Consider the following 22997-nt stretch of genomic DNA (forward strand, 5'->3'; position numbering starts at 1 on the left):
AGAGCAGGGACAGAGGCAGACAAAGGAGGGTTTGGCAGGGGGAGAGGGGGTGTTGGCAAGAAGAGAGGGAGAAGGGGGGTTGGCACAAAGGGAGCTTCACTCAAAGTTTAAACGCAGCCAAAACCTCTCAGACAAACAGAAGCTAAACGATGTCAAAGTCAGCGTGAGGAGGGCTATGCGTGAAGCGTTCAGTGAATTCGAAAGTAAAATTCTATGTACTGACTTGACAAAAAATCCTAGGAAGTTCTGGTCTTACGTTAAATCAGTAAGTGGATCGAAACAGCATATCCAGACACTCCGGGATGATGAAGGCATTGAAACAGAGGATGACACGCGTAAAGCTGAAATACTAAACACCTTTTTCCAAAGCTGTTTCACAGAGGAAGACCGCACTGCAGTTCCTTCTCTAAATCCTCGCACAAATGAAAAAATGGCTAACATCGAAATAAGTGTCCAATGAATAGAAAAGCAACTGGAATCACTCAACGGAGGAAAGTCCACTGGACCTGACGGGGTACCAATTCGATTCTACACAGAGTAAGCGAAAGAACTTGCCCCCCTTCTAACAGCCGTGTACCGCAAGTCTCTAGAGGAACGGAAGTTTCCAAATGATTGGAAAAGAGCACAGGTAGTCCCAGTCTTCAAGAAGGGTCGTCGAGCAGATGCGCAAAACTATAGACCTATATCTCTGACGTCGATCTGTTGTAGAATTTTGGAACATGTTTTTTGCTCAAGTATCATGTCATTTTTGGAAACCCAGAATCTACTATGTAGGAATCAACATGGATTCCGGAAACAGCGATCTTGTGAGACCCAACTCGCTTTATTTGTTCATGAGACCCAGAAAATATTAGATACAGGCTCCCAGGTAGATGCTATTTTCCTTGACTTCCGGAAGGTGTTCGATACAGTTCCGCACTGTCGCCTGATAAACAAAGTACGAGCCTACGGAATATCAGACCAGCTGTGTGGCTGGATTGAAGAGTCTTTAGCAAACAGAACACAGCATGTTGTTATCAATGGAGAGACGTCTACAGACGTTAAAGTAACCTCTGGCGTGCCACAGGGGAGTGTTATGGGACCATTGCTTTTCACAATATATATAAATGACCTAGTAGATAGTGTCGGAAGTTCCATGCGGCTTTTCGCAGATGATGCTGTAATATACAGAGAAGTTGCAGCATTAGAAAATTGTAGCGAAATGCAGGAAGATCTGCAGCGGATAGGCACTTGGTGCAGGGAGTGGAAACTGACCCTTAACATAGACAAATGTAATGTATTGCGAATACATAGAAAGAAGGATCCTTTATTGTATGATTATATGATAGCAGAACAAACACTGGTAGCAGTTACTTCTGTAAAATATCTGGGAGTATGCGTACGGAACGATTTGAAGTGGAATGATCATATAAAATTAATTGTTGGTAAGGCGGGGTACCAGGTTGAGATTCATTGGGAGAGTCCTTAGAAAATGTAGTCCATCAACAAAGGAGGTGGCTTACAAAACACTCGTTCGACCTATACTTGAGTATTGCGCATCAGTGTGGGATCCGTACCAGATCGGGTTGACGGAGGAGATAGAGAAGATCCAAAGAAGAGCGGCGCGTTTCGTCACAGGGTTATTTGGTAACCGCGATAGCGTTACGGAGATGTTTAACAAACTCAAGTGGCAGACTCTGCAAGAGAGGCGCTCTGCATCACGGTGTAGCTTGCTCGCCAGGTTTCGAGAGGGTGCGTTTCTGGATGAGGTATCGAATATATTGCTTCCCCCTACTTATACCTCCCGAGGAGATCACGAATGTCAAATTAGAGAGATTAGAGCGCACACGGAGGCTTTCAGACAGTCGTTCTTCCCGCGAACCATACGCGACTGGAACAGGAAAGGGAGGTAATGACAGTGGCACGTAAAGTGCCCTCCGCCACACACCGCTGGGTGGCTTGCGGAGTATAAATGTAGATGTAGATGTAGAAAAAGAGTGGGGGGCTGAGGGAGAGGGGAGGCAGTGGGAGAGAGGGGGTGGAGGGAAAGGGTGCGTGGGGAAAGAGGGGGCGGGGAGAAGGAGGGGGCGGAGGAAAGGGGGTGTAGAGAAAGAGGGGGTGGGGGAAAGAGGGGGCGGGGAGAAAGAGGGGGCGGGGGGAAAGGGGGTATAGGGAAAGAGGGGTGCATAGGGAAAGAGGGTGCGTAGGGAAAGAGGGGGCAGAATGGAGAGGGGGGTGGAGGGAGAGAGGGGTGGAGGGAGAGGGGGTGGAGGGAGAGGGGGTGGAGGGAGAGGGGGCACAGGGAGAGGGGTTGGAGGGAGAGGGGGCACAGGGAGAGGGGGCAGAGAGAGGGGGTGGAGAGAGGTGGCAGAGGGAGAGAGGGGGTGGGGAGAGTGGGAGGACAGAGGGAGAGAGGGGGCAGAGGAAAAAAGGGCGAAGGGAGAGAGGGGCACAAGGACAAAGAGATGGGGCAGGGAGATGGAGAGGAGAGCAGGGAGATGGAGAGGGGGCACGGACACGCAGAGGGGGCAGGGCAGGGACATGCAGAGGGGGCAGGGCAGGTAGACAGTGGAGGGGAGGGCAGGGAGATAGGGGGAGGACAGGGGGCAGAGATGGAGGACAGGGGAAAGAGAGGGAGGTCGGGGGGCAGAGAGGGAGGACGGTGGGCAGAGAGGGAGGACGGGGGGCAGGGACGGACAGGGACAGGGGCAGGGGCAGGGACAGGGAGACGGTGGCAGCGGGAGAGAGAGGGGTAGCGGGAAAGAGGGTGGCAGGGGGAAAGAGGATGGCAGGGGAAAGAGTATGGCAGGGGGAAAGAGGGGTGCAGGGAAAGAGGGAGTAGGAGATAGAATTCCGTGTGTCCTTGGATGTAATATCATCTAAAGGGATATTCAAAACAAGAGACAGTGATTATCATCTGACAAGGCATAACACAACAGGTGCAGACAACAGCCTATCACGTGGGGTACCAGCATGTGTAACAAACTTTTGCAGTACTTAAAACGTTTACAGGGAAGCTGCTTTGAGGGGTAAGTTACTAATAAATTTTACTACAGCATTATTTGTTAACTACTACGGACCGTCCCTCAGACTGCTACGACTTGTCTGACATTTCCCACACTCCTGGGAAGTGGTATGGACTGTTCTGTGTACCTTCCTATTGGAAGGAAAGCTACAAGTGACAGAACTATTGCATTTTTTCGTATTTATGGGCGTTGAGAGTTCTTACAGATGTGCCATAGAGTTTGTGTTGTTCAGTTGAACATTACTGTTTCTCCATGGCATGGAAAGGTGAACCTTCTATGCAATGTGTTTTTTGTAACACAATGTGGATGTTCGAGAATGTCTCAGTGAATCCTCAGATGAAGATTTAGATGAAATGATAATAATCCTGACTTTGAGATCTTTAGTGATCATGACACTAGTTCATAGCAGGAAACAAAGTAATGACAATGTACAGCTAATGACAAAGGAGAAGCTTACTTTTTCAGTAAGAACAAATGTTTTAGCTGGAGGAAACAGCAATCTCCAGCTAACATAAGAACACAGCAACACAACCTCATCTTGCAGATTCCTGAACTGCGACAGATGGTGAAAAGTCTCAGAGAAAACCCTGCCGTTTTGGAGGTATTGAAACCGTTCTTTACCCAAGATATTCTAGATGAAATCAGTCTATGGACAAATCTAAAAATACTTAAGCTTAGAGCATAGAATGTAAATGATCACTTATCCAATCTGCAAAATGTTGATGTCATTGAATTTAAAGCACTAACTAGTCTGAAATAGCATATTCAGCCATTTTCAAATTGGGGAACAAATTGGTTTACAGCTTTTTTGGAACTGATGGGACAGGCAGAGATATTTTCAAATGCACTGGTAGTAAAGAAAGATTTGTGATTTTGTTATCTGCATTAGGATTTGATAACCCACATTACTGGGAGGAGACAAAGAAAGTATACTAGTCAGTGGCAATTTCACACATTTTTCTGTGTTTCATGGAAGACAGTCAACTTTGCTACTCTGTAGTTGCAACAGTCTGTTTTGATGAAATGCTTGTACATTTCCGTGGGCGGTCTGTGTTTAGAATGTATATGCCAAACAAGGCGGCAAAATTTGGCTTCAAAATTCAGTGCTTGACTGATGCTGGTACAAATTACTTGTATATTGCGTACATTTATTCTAGAAAAGGGACACCCTTTCAAACTATGAGAAACATCACGGTGTTCTCACACTGTCTGTTCTTTCACTGGCAAAATCTATTTTCAACACACATACAAATATTAGAGGTGACAAATGGTATTTGTAAGTAGAACTAGTCAATGAACTTTCGAAAAAAAGGCTTCAAACAGGTCGTTACACCGAAAAATAAATAAATGAATAAATAAATAAAGCGGAGATACTACAGCAATTTCTACCTAAAAAGAAACAAGGTGTGAAGACAACTGTTTATGAGTTTAAAGAAGGCATGACACTGATTTCCTCTGTGCCCAGGAAGACCAAAGCTGTGTTAATAATCTCTTCCATGTATTGTGCAGTAAAAAATGATCCTGAATCAGCAAAACCTGTGAGCATCATGTTTTACAACAAGACGACATGTGGTGTGGACTCCTTCAACCAAAAGTGTGCAACTTATTTATCAAGTCACCAGCTGAGGTGACCTTTGGCCATATTCTTTACATTAGCAGATATTGCCTGTGGTGTGAGTTCTTATGTGGTACATCAACCTTATCCAAACGAAGAAGTAATGACATGATTGATCTTCAAAGACTCTAGCAAGAGATCTTGCTGAGGCTGATATGAAGTGAAGACTTTCTACTGGACTCTTGCCACCATAGTTGGGACAACACCAGATGAATATTTCGCATACAGGATGGGCCTCAGGCACAGAAAGAACTGTTCAAAAAACCAAAAGATGTGCCTTTTGCCCTCCTCATCTGAAGTGGAAAACAAGATTTCTGAATCAACAGTGTGGCAGTCCGATTCATCTGGAGTGTTCTACGAAGGTCTTTGTGAAATGTGTACAGGTTGAAAGTGATTGAAGTAAGATTCAGGGCCTCATAAGACTACATAAGTAGTTTGTTCTCATTCTTTCAAAAGTATTATGTGGCAAAGTTTCTCCCTGTATTGAATTACGGAGTTTAATTAGCACTCTACACTGAAACAACGGGCAGTAAACTCAGAGCTGACTTTGCATACAATTTCTCATAAATAAAGTGTGTTTTTCCAACTAGTTGTGTTGTGAAACTGTAATATTATCTTTCTGATGATGCTCTGTGAGTGACCAGTAGAGCCAACTATCTACCGTTATTTTTGTAAAACACAAATTAAAAATATACTGCAAATTTTGCAACATGTTAAGTCTGGCATTGTTTAAAAACATTCAAATTTCAACGAAGTCTACTTCTCAGAAGTGTAATGAATGATAGGAAGTCATGAAAATATACAGGGTGAGCACAAAGTCTTGCCCTGATTATAAAAATTTATAACAGAATAACCGGTTGACATGAGTTACATTTGATGCCATTACATAGGTTAGTGTTAGTAGTTGTTGTGACCAATAGATGGCACTAGTGCTCCATAACACCAACGCGGTCTGTTAGATCACATTAGTTGCTGACAAAATAGTGTCGAAGAAGGAGAAAGCGCAATGTGTGCTTTGGTTTCACAAAACAAAATCGCCCATCAACATTCAGTATAAATTTCGGGCTTCTTATGGACGCAGCCCTCCTGATGTTAAATCAACAATGCGGTGGTATACAAAGTTTAACGAAACAGGCAGTGTTGAATATCATCCTCGAAGTGACAGGCCTCGTGTAAGTGATGCAACTGTTGGTCACGTTCGCAATCGTTTCAACGGAATCCGTCTAAATCAACTCATCAAGCACCACGTGAACTTCAAATACTGCAAGCAAGTGTGGTGAAGATTCTTCATGAAAGGCTTAGGTTTCATGCTTACAAAGTACAAATTGTGCAGGCCTTGCAACCAAATGATTTGCTGACACATGCTGAATTTGCAACTGATATTCTCAACAGGATCGATGGCACTAACGATTACTTAAATCACATATGCTTTACCAATCCACCTTTCATTTAAGTGGAATGGTAAATAGGCATAATGTCCATGTGTGGGGTTCAGTCTCCACATGTTACTGTACAGTTACAGCGAAAAAGTGAATGTCTGGTGCAGCCTCATGCATAACAAGGTTTTTGGTCTGTTTTTCATCGCAGAAAAATCCATTACCACTAACATTTACTTAGACGTTTTGCAACAGTCATTGCCCCACAGTTATAAGTATATCAACCATGGATACTTTTCCACCAAGAAGGAGCACCCCTCCTAATGGACTATGATAGTGCGTGACTTCCTGGATGAAACATTTCCGGATCGGTGGATTGGAAGGAACAGTCCAACACCCTGGGCATCGTCCTCTCCGGACATTACGCCTCTTGACTTTTTTTTCTGGGGCTATATCAAGGACAGAGCTTTCGTCACACCTGTTGCTGATGTTGATGAACTGAAGGCTAGGATACAAGACGCTGTGGGTATTGTGACAGAACACGTTACGAAACATCTGGCGGGAACTGGAATACCACCTCGATATTCTCCGAGCTACCAAGGGAGCAAATGTTGACGTTTACTAACGTAAGTGTTCACAAAAAAACTATTAACACTAACCTATGTAACGGCATCGAATGTAAATTATTATGTCAAACGGTTATTCTGTAATAAATTGTTATAATCAGGGCAAGACTTTGTGCTCACCCACTATATTCAGCAAAACACTGGTTGTGTATATAAAAAATAAAAATGTGATCTGAGAGACCCCTCTGTTGTAACTGTGTTCCCGTGTTTTTCCAATTAGTTCTGTTGAGACTCTGTAATATCCGTAGCAGTAGTTAAAGAATTCCTCTCAGAGGATAGTCTTTATTGCACCATATTATTTGTAAGAATGAGATATACTATGTTTCTGTAACTGTTGCCAAACAGTTACGAAAGAATTGCTGCACAATTGCATCCACAATAATAATAATAATAATTATTATTATTTTTTGAGGGGGGGAGGGGGGGAGGAGGAGGAATAAACAAATAGAAAAGCAATAGGGTAGAATATCAGTATATAGCAGCAATGAATTCAAACAGGCAAAATGTCCAGTCTCTGGAAAATAGATCAGTTATACCAAGATATTTTGGCATGCATAGCTCACGCTGTTTTGACAGGTATGTGTATTCGGAAAAAGGGAATAAGGGAATAGAAGGAAGACAGCTTGCAGTGACTAATGGGATATGAACCACGCAGTTTGACCACAGCACTGGATGACCTCCGTCTTGTCCAAATGGCCGTAACAAACTACATAGCCTTGTTCTGTGTTGGTCTGACACTGAATCACTTCAATGGGCACCAGCTCATTTGCATCAACAAGTTCACACTGTCTGCTCTGAACTGGACTGGTTTCACACATGCCATTGTGATGGCAACTATTTTCCAGAAATTATACACGCTTAGGACTGTGAATCTCACATAATTATGTTTATGCTGAGTGGCAAAATGTAGTGTTTTAAGAGTAATTTCAATTTAAGTTGATCCATAGGTTTTACATACTATTGTAGTGACAACAGTGTGGCAACTATATTTTAGAATAGGATAACTAACAAAAACAATGTGATAGATAGCAGTAATCACAACTCCTATGTGCTGAAAGCAACTTGAATAGTAACCACTACCTCTAGGTTTTAGAGCCAGAGGTACCTTCAGGAGAGTCCACATACCATACTACAACAGAACAATGCCCAACCACAAGTAGTGAAGGACGTACAAAACTTCTTAAAAAGTGACAGGTGCCACTGCATCCCTAATTTGCATATTTACCTGATGCAATACATCGAACTTTGTGGTCAGCAAACTATTTTCTAAAATTCTCCAACATCCACAATTGACATTTGATGGGCATGTGTACCTACTTCATTGAAGCCCTCAACTTCTTTCCGCAGTTTTAACTAGATATTACTGTTTTGCCCTTGCTAATAATACATTATGTCCAGTATCTATTTTATCCAAAAACATCAAGGTCCTGACAGCATTTTGCATGTACAAATGCACTTTACTTAAACCATTCTGCCTCACCAAGTTATACAGTAATTTCCTGCTCCCTTTCCTTATTTATAAATCACAATTTTTATTGAGTACAAGAAAAGGGTATCTTAGCCTCATGCAGCTCATGGCTACAGAATGTTTCAAACGTCATGCTTGCTGCTTGGGGAAGCAAGGAAGTGAAGACCAGAGTTTTAGTTTATGACTATGGTATCAACAACCTATGTATAGTATTTTTTTATGTGCTATTCTTACGCTCTATACTTTAGTTCCATTAGTGCAATTGCACACAGGAACAAAATGCACAAGAAAGACAACAAAAGTAGGATTAGTGTTCCATCAATGGCAATGTCATTAAACATGGGAGTGCATGCAAGGCAAGAGCAAGGATGACTAAGGAAATATGCAGTGTCTTTTTGAAGTATCTGAGTACACAGCCGTTTGTGAAGTGGGGCTTTCGCTCTTGATTTTTGGACCATTAATATAAGAAAGTGATAATTTTTTTGAGAACATTCTCATTGGGAATGAGATGTGGGTTTCTAACATGACCCCAGAATCTAAACATCAGTCAATGGAATGGTGTCAGGTGACATCAGCAGTAGTCAAGGTCAAGCAATCTCAACACGCAAGATTATGACAATCTTGTTTTTGGATGGATGTATGAGTCTTGTTAGTCAAGTTTCTGCAGCAAGGGACAACGATAAATGCAGCAGCACTTACTGCACTACCCTGATTAAACTCTGATGTGCATTACAGAATAATGTTCTTCTGACACCTGGAGTTTTGTTGCAGCACAGTAATACCAGATCCTGTCCTTCCATTGACACCTAAAATCCGATCAGAGCTTTTGGACGGGAACAGACTGTTCACACACCTTACAGTCCAGACTTGACCCTAAGTGATTTTCACTTGTTCCACTACCCAAAGCATTTTCTTGGTGGCAAGTGCTCCACAACAGACAACAACATGAAAGAACTAGATATAGACTGGTTATCCTCACAGGCAGCCTCTGTCTATGACTTAGGAATATAAAAGCTTGTAGAATGTTATGACAAATGTTTAAACAAATATGGAAACTATGTAGGAAAATAGAGACATATGTAGGGTACTAAATAAAAAACTTTTTTAAAAAACCTCTGATGGTTCATGTTCTATAGGAAATAGGACCTTACTTTCTGCATAACTGTTGTATTATGCTAACAAAAAAGAAACTCTGATTCTAGTTTGGTGAGATAACAATACATGCTGAAAAAAGCTGTCAAAATTTTTAAGTTTTTAGTAGAACACTTCCAGATAAAAAGGTACACAAAGTTATCAAATCTAATATTGGCAAGATACAATGTTCTGGGTCCCCTTAATTAAATTAAGTCTACTTTGTTGTCAATAAGAACTCCTCTCGATCACCAGGAAACAATCGTCTTGGCCATGCACATATGATATGCCAAACAGTTTGTCACTCTGCATCACAATCACAGCTGGGCAATGTTGTTGATCCGATATGCAGAGTGAGACAGCAAGACTTCCACTATTTTGAGAGCATACCAGATTTTTTATACTGCAACACAACATTATGGAATATGCTGCAACAGTTCAAAAGCAGAAGTACTTAGTGTTAGAGCTGATGAACCCTATGTTGTATCACAGAGTTTTTGCAAGATTTATTTTGTGTCTTCATCTTAGTGGAAGTTCTCAGCTCCTTGCTGGCAATACTGTTGTAAATGTGCTAATTGGTGACTTCTTTTTTGGCAGCATCTAGCTGTAAACACCAATTATGGAAGTATTTGTCAACAATTTGTAGGCCTTTGGGAAAGACAGACACAGTAAAATGTTACTAATTTACAAAGCATACCTTATGCAGTACGTGTACCCAGGAAATTCTAAATGAGTAACAACAATACTGGTGCTAGACAACCCAGTGCTCTCCTGGCATATATCACATCACCATATACAAAGTAGATGTGAATGAGTAGAACAATGGCCCTCTTAAGGAACATCTGTACAGCAAATTATAGTCTTCAGTGGTGAAAATATATCAGAAGATCAAATACGGTATTTTGATCTGTTTTCTGTCATCCTCCATTTTGGTGCCAGCATGGTCACTGACCGACTGAGTTATTATTTCAATCTGCTTACTGACTTTACATATGACAAAAACTTCTTAGGATTATTATTATTACTATTATTCTTTTGTCGGGTTGGCAAAATTTTATTTTTGAGTTCACTGAAATGCTTCTCATATTGCTCTTCTTTGACTGATCGGGATATTTCTCCGAGGTACCCTTTGTCTCTGGATACTGTGGAATGACAATATGCATAGGTCTAGTGCTTTCTGTGCTGAGAGGATACAGTTGTGGCCTCTCTTGGTGGCTGCTTTATGTTTGTACCCTTGCCAGGAATTTATAGTCTTCTGGTGCTAGCACAGCAGCAAGGTGGTGGTTGGTGGCGGTATACAGAGTGGCGGGGACCACCTACTGTTGTCCAGCTGGCAGCTTGGCTGCTTCCACATTAACCTTCAGCACAGTGGTCATCTTCTGTATCAATTACTCAACCATGTTCATCCCAGATTCAAACACCTTCAAAAGTATGGTGACCAGGCTGCTGGTATCACCACTTCTCAGAGCATTGTCACAGTTGTTGGTGGGTGCTGAGTTATATAGAGGTCAGCAGCTGCAGTGCGGCCACTTGGCACCATCCATGATGTCGAAGTCTCGCCTGGCATTTTCTATGCAATGATGATGGAGACTACTGCCTGTTCCTCCTCCTTTTCTGTGTGAAGGTCACGCCACACTTCCAGCTCGTGTGGGTTGTCCATCTGCAGTTGCAGAGTAAGCTTTATGGCGCATGCACACTGTCTTCTATGGTTTGGAGTGACCACGGCTGCTATATCTGTGGCCAGCATCTGTGGCAGTGCTTTACCAGTGACTTCGTCCACCTGTCTCACACAGTGACATGCATTACAGTGCACACATCTATCTAACCACTTCTTTGCATTGCTGGCATCTTGTTCCTGCCTGGGTTGCAGATGACAGTCAAACGAGCTGCCTTCAGCTTCTGTGATGCCTTGTATGGTATTACATGTTGGCAAGATAGGCTTAACATCTTTGAATTTCCTGCACCTGTAATAACTTGTCATATGCTTCCCTCCACAGTTCGCATATGTCAGCAAATCTTCTCTACGAGGTGTGCATTGCGGGCCTGGATGGGTGCTAGCTCACATCACCAAGACATCACGCATCGAGCAGTGGGGTGCCATGTGCCCAGTGCACTGGCATTTGAAATCATTGTGATGACCCTCGCTGTAACTTCAGTTTCTCCATGGTGACCATCTTCTTAGCCACCAGGGTGACACAAAACAACTTCCAATTCTCGGGGTTATCTGTGCAATGGCCTGCACGAGAGATCCATTGTTGCCTGTGCCTGAGGATTTTGTGTGTACCACAGTGCGCACACCGAACCCAAGGTCTTCCAAGCTCTTCTTTAAGGTGACCTGGCAGTACTGTCCACAGGAAGACCTAAAACACAGCCTCGACCACATGTCTAGATGCTTGGTGTGAATGTAAAAATGGCCAAAAGTGTGTGGCTGCTTCACTCTTCGTGCCACAGTAGCTTTGCCATTGTGAAGGTTGACATGCTCTAGGTCCTTTCCCGATAATTTTAGAATGATGTCAGATTTGACCCATTGTGAGAACTGTTGCAGGAAACAGTAGTAGTGTCTGTCACTTGAATGACAATCTGTGGTGGTCTCAGCTTCCACTCAGCAGGCTGTGGGCCAAGGGTATTGCAACCACGATCTCCATCTGCAGTGCCTGCTAGTGAGAGAGTGTCATCTTCATCAGCAAGAACTGCAAATTCGCTGCCAGTCACTGCACTGCAGCTCAATACAACTCTCTCCATCCAAGGGTGACCGTGACCAACTTGCTTGACTGGTTACCAGTGTAGACCAGCCTCGCTTATTGACCAAAATTTTCATCTTACATCCTTTGTTGGCTGGCGAATGACATGTTTTTCAAAAGCCACATTAAAGGTCCCCTACCCCCAATTGGATAACTGTGTTAGGTTAGTGGCACACAAGTTGCCAACATGGCATCCAATCGATAGATTTGTACTTGGCCACTCAGCCACACACAATTGTTATTATTGCTGCTGCTGTCATTCACCGCACTCCAAAGCAAACAGCGTGCTCTTTTAACAGGTTATTAGATGTAGTCTAGATGATATCTTCTCACATCTCCCATCCTTTCCTTATGCCATCTTCTCTTGGAGAAGCAGAATATTTGCTACAATTAGTTGAAATTTAGAACAGAGCTCCTAAAGCCTCTCATTTATTTATCAAAATTATTTTTCTCCAGCAGAATATGTTATTTCTTACCATAACCTTCCAGTTCCCTGTAACTATCAAATTTTCTTTGTTTTTCAAATATTTTATTAAATGCCCAAGTCTATTTCCCATCTTCACCTTTTCATATGGGCATGTAAAGTTAGTCATAGATTTGTCGTCTTTACATTCATTTCACTCCTCAAAAATATACTTCTGTTACTGCGTAGTTCATAGTTAACAACTGACTGTTATCCACCTTACCATTTATAAAAATATCAGCAACTGCTGCACATGCTATTGCATTTTACCCTCATTTCACCTCGTTATGAATTTCTGTACTTCCATTTCACCTTCCTACTCTACATTTATTATAAAAATGGATACATGTATGTATGTTCCACATCTCCTCCTAAACCAATGGATTGATTTCAACTAAACTTGGTACAACATCAGTTACTATCTGGAAAGATGAACCCTGAGGATAAGGAACACCTGTCTCGTAAGGAGGTTGGAGGTGGTGGTGAAACCAAGGTGACGGATAGACAGAGAAAGGTGGTAGGAGAAAATGTATGGAGAGGAAGGAAGGAGGAGGTGGAAACACTGGGTGGGGAGGTGGAGGCGGGTAGGCAGGGTGAGGAGGAGAAGGTGGAGAGAGAGAGAAAGAGAGAGAGAGAGTGGAGGTGGATAGAGAAGGGGCTGGAGGAGATGGACAGAGAAGCAGAGGCAAAGGTGGACATGGAAAAAGAGAGGGAGAGGGGGAGAAGATGGACAGAGAGAATAAGGAGATGTAGAAGACAGGCACAAGACGGAGAGGGTAGTGAGTAGGTAGAGTGGGGAGAGGGTGTGAGTAGGCAGGTGGAGAAGGGAGACGGTGTGAGTACGCAGGTGGAAAAGGGAAATGGTGTGAGTACGCAGATGGAGAAGGGAAATGGTGTGAGTATACAGGTGGAGAAGGGAAATGGTGTGAGTAGGCAGGTAGAGGATGTGTGAGTAGGAAGGTGGAAAAGGTAAAGGATGTGAGCAGGCATGTGGAGAAGGGAGAGGGTGTGAGTAGGCATGTGGAGAAGGGAGAGGGTATGAGTAGGCACGTGGGTGTGAGGAGACAGGTGGATGAGAAACGTGGTGTGATTAACCCGTGGAAGAGGAAAGAGAGAAATGCAAGGGGGAAGGTAGATTAAGGGATTCCCCACTACCCCAGGGAATGGGGATGAGAAGGGGGTGATATGTAAAGTTGTTTTGATGAAATCTTTTTATATTTCTTTCCTGTATTTAGTTGACTTGGAATATTTTAAAAGTACGAATCACACTTTGTCTCTTATTTGGGCTGTACAGTGTGTCAACCAGGTCACATGAATGAGCACTGCAATGAGCCAGTGTTTATGTCTGCGTGTTTTGGGACCAAATATTACACTACATGGCTAAAGGCCACAGGTAAATTTAAGTTCCTCCCTGGAGTCATACTGTGCAATATGTAACGTACATACACACACACACACACACACACACACACACACACACTACAGAATACCAAGATGACACTGTGCATTTGGTCTTCCTTTTTCCAGATGTGGCAGCCTGGGCGCATGATGAATTAATAAATGCCCAACACATTTATTAATTGCAGCATTTAGTACAATTCAGTGATGTACTGATGTCTACCTAAACACCTGCATTTATTCGGATTGGCATTGACTGACGGAGTTGTTGGATGCCCTGCTGAGGGATAACATGTCAAATTCTGTTCAATTGGAGCGTTACATCCTCAAAATTACGAGCTGGTTGGAGGGCCCTGCCACAATGCTCCAAACATTTTCAACTGGGCTGAGATCAGGCGACCTTGCTTGCCAAGGTAGAGTTTGGCAAGCACTAAGAATAGCAGTAAACTTTTGCTATGTGCAGGTGGGCATTACCTTGCTGAAATGTAAGCAGAGGATGGCCTGCCATGAAGCGCAACAAAACAAGGCATAGAATATTGTTGACATACCACTGTGCTGTAAGGATGCCACGAATGACAACCAAAGCAGTCTTGCTATGAAATGAAATAGCATCCCAAACCACCACTCCTGGTTGTCGAGCTGTGTGGTGGATGACAGTCACATTGGTATCCCAACGCTGTCTGGGAGTGTCACCAAACACATCGCTGCTTGTCATCAGCGCTCAATTTTAAGTGGGACTCATCACTGAAGAGAATTTACTCCAGTCAATGAATTTCAGGCTAGAGATGTGTCTGGAGATGCCCCGGAAATTGGTAGGATACCAACCTGACTGTCTCCTGCCGTACGACCCGACAACCCGGAGTGACAGACTGGGGTGCTATTTCTTTTCATGGGGAGCAGGACTCTTTGGTCATCATCTGCAGCACCCTTACACTAAAGCAGTATGTCAACGATATTCTGCACCTCATTTTCTTCCCCTTCATGGCAAGCAACCCTGGACTTACACTTCAGCAAGATAATGCTCACACACACAGCAAGATAATGCTTAGGCAGAAATACGGCAAGAGTTTCTACTGCTTGTCTTCACATTTGCCAAATCCTATCTTGGCCAGCAAGGTCACTGGATATAGTGTGTCTCTTCTAGGCTGTCACATGCCATTTCTCTAGTATTTCTACAGAAAGTTTCAATTTTGTTTTGTAATATCTGAGTGGCACCATTGCAAACAAAGACTGCTATTAAGATGTTTCATACAACATACCGTGTCATCAGAAAATGTTCTGTTTTGGTTTCCCTTATAACCCAAATGTTGATTAAATCATGCTGTTCCAATTCAAGTGCCCATCCGCAGGCAACTAGGTGCCTGGGACACCAGTGGACAGGAATGGGCAAACAGCTGACACATGGACAGTCTTGCAGCTGGGCCATAGTGTATGCAATTGTACTGCACTGGCTCAAGTGCATGTGGGCAAGTGTGACTAAGCAGCTTGTGCATGCACAGAACATGCAGTAGGGCTGCCTGGTTTGTAGCCCACACTATCTACATCAGGCTGAAAACTTGGTAAGGGACACCTTTAACCTACAGAGCAGTGTTGGAACAGCCTGGTCCAAACTGAATCCTTATGAGGTCAGCTGATACTGCAACATCAAACTAATATGATCGGTTGTCAACAATGCAAGTGTCTGTTTACACTAACTAAAAAACCTGTATAATACCCAGTATTTCCAGCTATGACTGAATGTTGATGCCATGCTGCACGAAACTTTCTTCACACTCTCATGTACAATTTTTATGATCAGGCTTAAATGTCACTGTTGCACAGCATGGCTACTATTCTTTCTAGCAGCAGGAACACCAACTTTTCATTGAGTTTTATAGTCATTGCCAATAAATATTCATGACTGAATATCACATAAGACTGACCTAAGTTTGTTCTGTTGACTGGGTGCATCAAATTACAATTTTGAAACATTTTATTTACATTTAGTGCTAAAATACCTACAGAAGTACCACAGCAAAAATACCCAACAGCTCTTAAAAGTTACACGTATTAAGTCTTTCATGAAACTATTAATGTCTCATCTGAAAATAATAACATGGAACTTACACAATCTTTTGTTCCAGATGAGTTATGTAGTTCCAAGTCAGAAAGTTTTATCCCATCGAGGGCACTAAAGCTATTTGGGAAACTCAGTTGTGCACCATTCATACCATTCTGGTACTGATCATTCCAGTCAACTGCTGACAGACAGCTGCCATTGTAAAGAGAGTATAAGCTGGGCTCCCTGAAAGCAAACAAATGAAAAACTAATTTTAGGACATTCAAAATGTGATACAGATATGTGAATTGCTACCCAAGATTATCATAATGGTCAAACAAACTAAATGAAACCTGTTTTGACAGTCTGCACAAATAATCTAAACATTCCTGTGGAGATGTCAGTGCAGTAAAATTAGATGACATAGATAATACAAGAGGTAGTAGAATTATGCAATACAGTGCAATTTAAACTGTTATAAATGTAAAGCAGACACAAGACTGTTATGGTTTGAATACTTACATATTGCTAGAAACAAATTTAGGAATGAAGACAAATTTGTTTAGGTTCATTCTGTGCATCTAAAGTGACACATGCCCCAATGGTTAGTGTGCCCACTGCTTCCCGCTATCTTGTCACTGGAAACTTTGAATATAATTACACCAAGTTTTTCAGGTATTTATGACAGCAGACCAATACTAAATAAACAAGTCAAGCAGGAAACAGCTGTTTGATTACCGATGATGCCAGACCTCATAAACATCACATAAATTACATGTGCAAACCATAGCTGTCATTGCAAATCAGCAGTGCTTAAAGCCCTGTATATATAGGAAGCAGCAACAACCTTTTACCTGTAGATAGCCGACACTGCATCCTGCTGTTGGGCAGTTGAATCTCATGTGGTACTCAGCTGCCATTTTTGAGCTAATCGAATCAAGTATGTGTATTGTAGAAACGTACTGTTTCCTTAACTATATAAATCTTTCGTGTAATACAACATCATTTTTTTATTAACTAAAGAACTTAGTAATTTGTTTTTGTGGCATGGATCTGAAGACTAGATACAGCAATTTTGTTTTTAAATTCCTGTGGTGCACCAAGCTCATATTTCTGTGCCTGGGGAAAATTTTAGTTAATTTGCATCTAATCATGTTTAATATAACATTTTTTATGCTTTCTTTTATATAATCATCAAAAAACTGTAAAATTCTATCATTTCACCCAATAGTGCACTTATAAAATCATTTTACTTTACCAACAATTAGTGCTAATAAGCATCAATTGTGTCAGTGTAGTTACAGTGTAGGGCGCAGGTTACATGGGTTTCATATTTGATGATCTGCAGAGTGTGTGTGTGTGTGTGTGTGTGTGTGTGTGTGTGTGTGTGTGTGTGTGTGCGCGCGTGTGTGTGTGAGCACGTGAGACCTCATCCAATCCTATCCGCTTTTTTTATACAAGCTATTCAAGATCCCACAAGAGGAAATAAATGTGGAATGTCACAGTGTGTGGTTGCACACCATATGGAGAAAGGACCGTTTCCATTATGAATCAGCTACACTTTGTGTGGTAAGAAACCACACCCATGTAAAATTGCTGTACAGTATAACCTTGTTAACATGAATCCGAAGGGACAGAAAAATCAAGAGTTTATGTTAAAAATTCATGTTAAGTACAAATACTTACAACTTGCACTATTTTCTTAAGTTCAAGTATAGTTTGCTGACATTCAAAGGAATGAAAGTATCATGTAATTTCACAACCAATTGTAACTATAGTGTCCATAAACACAGCAGTGACAGCAGATGTTGAAGCAAATCATTCTAAACTGTCCTCTCTGTAAACATCTCCTGATGGGCAGATAGAATGATATCTACAGCTTCCTCCTCCTCACTTTCTTTTGATGACCCTTCTTGCGCCACATTTCTTCTGATGACCCTTCTTGCACTTTGATCATAGCTTTTGTCACCTCAGGTTCCACAGAAGCACATACAGCAACACTGTCGACTGCACTAATGAATTCCTCAAAACTAATCCCAGGGTTTGCAATGTCTTGCAGAACTGTCCATTCATCAGGTGAAGTGGCACTGTCTAGCTCATGGACATAATCAGTGTTGCTATGTCTCCAGGCTCTGTTAAAGCACTTCTGTATCTCATATGGCGACGCAGACTTTCAGGCTGCTGTGATCGTTTTTACTGCACCAAGCAGATTTCAATTTGGGGTTGCAGTATTGTTTTCTGCAACACGAATTATAGCTCTTATAAGTTGCTTGTGACAAGCTCTCTTAATGAGAAAAATGATGCCTGAAGGTGGCTTGTCACATTTGACAAAAAACTACATCCTTACGATGGTTAGTTTCAGATCCTGTACATTATGGGCATTACATCTGTCCACTATAAGAAGAACATGTCTATCTTGGGCAACCATTCAACTGTTGAAACGAAGAAGCCACTTGCGAAATGATGTGCTGTCAATCCAAGTTTTTTATAGTGAGAGTAGATGCAAGGTTAAGTGTCCACATATATGTTTTTAAAACGAGGCTTCTCGGACTTACTGATAACCAAGGAAAAAACTTCTCACTGTCATCCGCATTACAAACAAGGGCAAGAGTTACACACTGCTCTTTGCTCCACTGTGACACTTATTACCTTTTATACCCAATGCACAGTTTGGAAAAATATTTTCAATTATAATGGACATGTAACATAAGGCAAGCTTTCCCCTCACTTGTTCAAATTCATGCAACCAACTGTTCGAACTTTCTTCATAAACTTTATTTGCTTCATCACAAATTTGTACAGATGAAACTGAATGTCTGTTTTGGAACCGATATAGCCAACCAGCAGAACAACTGAAGTCTTTGATGCCTATATTTTTGGCAATCTAATTTATTTTTGATTGAATCAAAGGGCCATTTAAAGGTATGTTTGATGCATGTATATGATTGACCCATTCAACCAGTAACATCTTCATGTCTTCACGCTTAGTTCTAGTCATTTGGATTTGTTTCCAGAGCCTATTTGGAAATTCCAAACTGATCTGCAATTGCTATTTTCTTTGTACCACGGTCCACTTCACCTAGAATTGTAAGCTTTGCCTCTACATTTAGAGCTATCTGTTTCCTCTTTGTCATGTTTTGCATGCTACCATTTGTCGATTTTTATTAAGTACTCTAACTCTATTTGGCTATGACTGGCATCAAATACATTTCTAAATGTCAATGCACACATTATTGAATTTATTTAAGTATACCATACACACTGATTGTTGAGGTGATACCGGCAGCTGCCAAACTACTCCACTGCCCACCTACTTTGGAAATGAATTAACAATGAATAGTTACCTTCGTAGAATCAATAGTGGGTAGTTTCTTTTTTAGTTATATTTCTTGGACTCATTTCTGAATTCTTAAAAAAATACTGTATCATCAGAAGTTTATGTTAAATGGAATTTAATTACGATTCGTGTTAACTGATAAAGCTTCCCACAAGAACTAATGTATTCATACCGTGGCCAATATTTTTTTCATGTTAACCATAATTTACTCTTAGGCAAGTTCACAACAACGAGGTTATATTGTATCTTATCGAAGAATTATATCACTTTCTTCCCCTGAGCTGACTTCTCTAATGTACACTACAGAAAGTTTCAACTGTACCATACATTAAACTTTAATTTTTACCTTTTCTCATCCTCACTTTATAACCAATCATTTTGAAAATTAATCATAAGGCTGGTGTTCGGAAGCTAAAACCAAATGATTTACCATCAATTTTCAGTCACTGGTCCTTAAAAGAGAAAAGGAAGTGCGAATATACAAGATTATTTAGTGGGCACTTTAAATAAGGGTGTTGAGCCAGGTAATATTTAAATGTACGCAACAAGAAAGCGAACTCTTTTCTCACTTCCTCCAGTTTTAAGAAAGTCAAATGTAACACTGTAGAACAAAAAAAATGATTTTTTCTCATATTTTCAGTAAATGAAATAGATGATTCACTTGACTTAGATGGTTCATCAGAGAGCAATGGAATAAACTTGCAAGGATCTGCTGAAAGCACTTTAAAATTGGAAATTGAAATTTTACAGTGGAAACTTCAATCATCACAAATTAAACTGCACAATTCAATTGAGCAAAATGAAAGTATGTTTGCCTCCACGAAGCATTTTCTGAATGAAGATCAGTGAACAGTACTGGATAAGGAAATAATGAGGAGAATTAAATGATCATCAGAAACAATAAGAGTTTAGCCTTTGGAAGCAGTGGCTACAACACAGTGAGAGAACTGGGACAACCACTGTCAAGTGAGTGCATGCAGCAAGGAAATCTGAAATTACTGCTTTTTTACATCAGCTATTTTTGATGATATGCACTGCACAGAAATTTAAGGTGCACACACTGAAGCCTCATGAAAAACATGCAGCTCATATGCTAGAAGTTATAACAAAACACCAGTGTTACAAAATGATGTTTCAGCAAAAGTTGTCATTGGGCAGTCAACACTTCTTGGAGTTAATGGTTCATATGAACCCCATGCTTTCCATGTGCTGGTGTTCATGATTGGTAGACTAAGCACCTGATGAAAGCAAGTTGTTGCATATCATTTCACAGGATAGTCTACTTCATCTGTGGCTCTCACGTCGTTCTCTTGCGATCAAACCAAGAGATGTGATGATATTGGTCTGAAAGCAAATGTGACTGTCTCTGATAAGTAAAGACAAAATCCTTATGATATGAATATGTCACTGTATATCTCTCTCTCTCTCTCTCTCTCTCTCTCTCTCTCTCTCTCTATATGTGTGTGTGTGTGTGTGTGTGTGTGTGTGTGTGTAAAAACAACAACAACAACAATTGCCTGAGGAGGGATAATGTGTCTGTTATCTGGCTGGAGAACTATACAACAAATTAAAATGAGATATATCATTTGTTAGGAATGTGAGGGACAACTTTGTGCAAGAGGATCAAACTGTGAAGACATCTGTATATTAACTGACCATATTGTATACATCAGAAGTAGTTTTCATTGTGCTGAAAGTGGCAGTAAACATTTGTTGTGTGAATGAAAAACAACTTTGTTTCAAAAACGTATTAGACACTGACACTGTCATAGCACAAAAGAAGTTGGATCACAATATATCACCCTGTTACTCCACTGTAGACAGAAGTTTTCATATATTCATTACAACATGAATATATACACTTTTCAAAAACCATAACAGGGTTGTACCAAAATTTATTATGATTTTATTCCTACTTACATTGAAATTAAAAACAGTGTTTAAGAATTTGCTCTAGCAAAAAGATTACAAATTCCTTCACATTGCCATTTAATCACGAAAAACTGTATTGTTGTGGATATTTTAATATCACCTGTACTTTCACTTCTATCAAAAAGCGATTATAAACTCATTACAACGAAGTGGGCCTTCGGTGCTGTAAGGCAAACGTGCCAGCCACTCGACCCAAAAATGGCGGCCACCACAGAGTTGGTGCTACTTTCTTCAAACAGGGTTTTAGCATTGTAACAGTTGTCATTCCTGCCTGGGTCTGCTTCACCTGTATTTTTTGATGACTGACTGTAAATGAAGCTTCAAAAGGGCAAAATCAAAGATTAAAAACCAACTAAATTGTGTGTGTATCCATATAAGTACATGAGACGTTCATTCCTTAATGATTTGGGATGAGCCTGAAATAATGCAGTACTTTAACAAAACACAGTGTGCAGTTGAAATCATTGGACCAATTTGTAGGGATCTCACCCACAATATTTTAAAGGGAGAATTAAAAATCATGCAATTAACCAAAAAATTTTTTTATTTATAGAAAGCAACAGGGAAACTATACAGGGTGTTACAAAAAGGTACGGCCAAACTTTCAGGAAACATTCCTCACACACAAAAAAAAACAAAAGATGTTAAGTGGACATGTGTCCGGAAACGCTTAATTTCCATGTTAGAGCTCATTTTAGTTTCGTCCACCTACGCTCAATGGAGCACGTTATCATGATTTCATATGGGATACTCTACCTGTGCTGCTAGAACATGTACCTTTACAAGTACGACACAACATGTGGTTCATGCGCGATGGAGCTCATGCACATTTCAGTCGAAGTGTTCATACGCTTCTCAACAATAGATTCGGTGACCAATGAATTGGTAGAGGCAGACCAATTCCATGGCCTCCACGCTCTCCTGACCTCAACCCTCTTGACTTTCATTTATGGGGGCATTTGAAAGCTCTTGTCTACGCAACCCCGGTACCAAATGTAGAGACTCTTCGTGCTCGTATTGTGGACGGCTGTGATACAATACGCCATTCTCCAAGGCTGCATCAGCGCATCAGGGATTCCATGTGATGGAGGGTGGAAGCATGTATCCTCGCTAACGGAGGACATTTTGAACATTTCCTGTAACAAAGTGTTTGAAGTCACGCTGGTACGTTCTGTTGCTGTGTGTTTCCATTCCATGATAAATGTGATTTGAAGAGAAGTAATAAAATGAGCTTTAACATGGAAAGTAAGCATTTCCGGACACATGTCCACATAACATATTTTCTTTTTTTGTGTGTGAGGAATGTTTCCTGAAAGTTTGGCTGTACCTTTTCGTAACACCCTGTATATTTCTTTAATCAATTTTTAAAGACAGTGTTTTCCAAGTGGTGGCCATTATTAATGGTATATTGTTTGAGCCTGCATTCTTTTGCAACAAAGACTTCATTGGTCCTTTACGTGTTCATTAATGAGAGGTCTCTCAGCTGAAACATTATCAAGTTACAGGACTCAACAGCTTTTTGAGTGAGGATCATGTACAATATTTCACAACCACAGCATGAACAGTGAAAGGGAATTCATCCCACAGTCATGTTAACACTTCAGAGGTGCGAGAAAAGCTTCTAGACTAAACAACTCAACACACCAGTGAGCAATGAAAGGGTGAACATCAACCACACACACACACTGTTATTGGCTGGTACACAATAGGGAAGTTCAGCATGTGATTTCTTTATTTATCTGGAAAAAAAGGGGCATAGGTAAAGACACTCACTCATATCACATGTTACAGAATTTTCTGCAATCCAAAACTGAATGGCCTTTGAGACAATTGTAGTTTCAAATGCACAGGGTCGCAACTATTATTG

General features: G+C 41.1%; 1 protein-coding gene across 1 annotated transcript in view; it reads right to left on the reverse strand.

Annotated features, from left to right (window-relative positions):
- The window catches only part of LOC126188302 (uncharacterized), a 270067-nt gene that overhangs the window by 139986 nt on the left and 107084 nt on the right, over nucleotides 1-22997 (reverse strand). The window contains exon 4 of the mRNA XM_049929898.1: nucleotides 15930-16107. Coding sequence (XP_049785855.1) covers nucleotides 15930-16107 — 178 coding nt within the window. The remainder of the gene's footprint in view (nucleotides 1-15929; nucleotides 16108-22997) is intronic.

Source organism: Schistocerca cancellata, chromosome 1 (genome assembly GCF_023864275.1).
Source record: "Schistocerca cancellata isolate TAMUIC-IGC-003103 chromosome 1, iqSchCanc2.1, whole genome shotgun sequence".
NCBI lineage: Eukaryota > Metazoa > Arthropoda > Insecta > Orthoptera > Acrididae > Schistocerca > Schistocerca cancellata.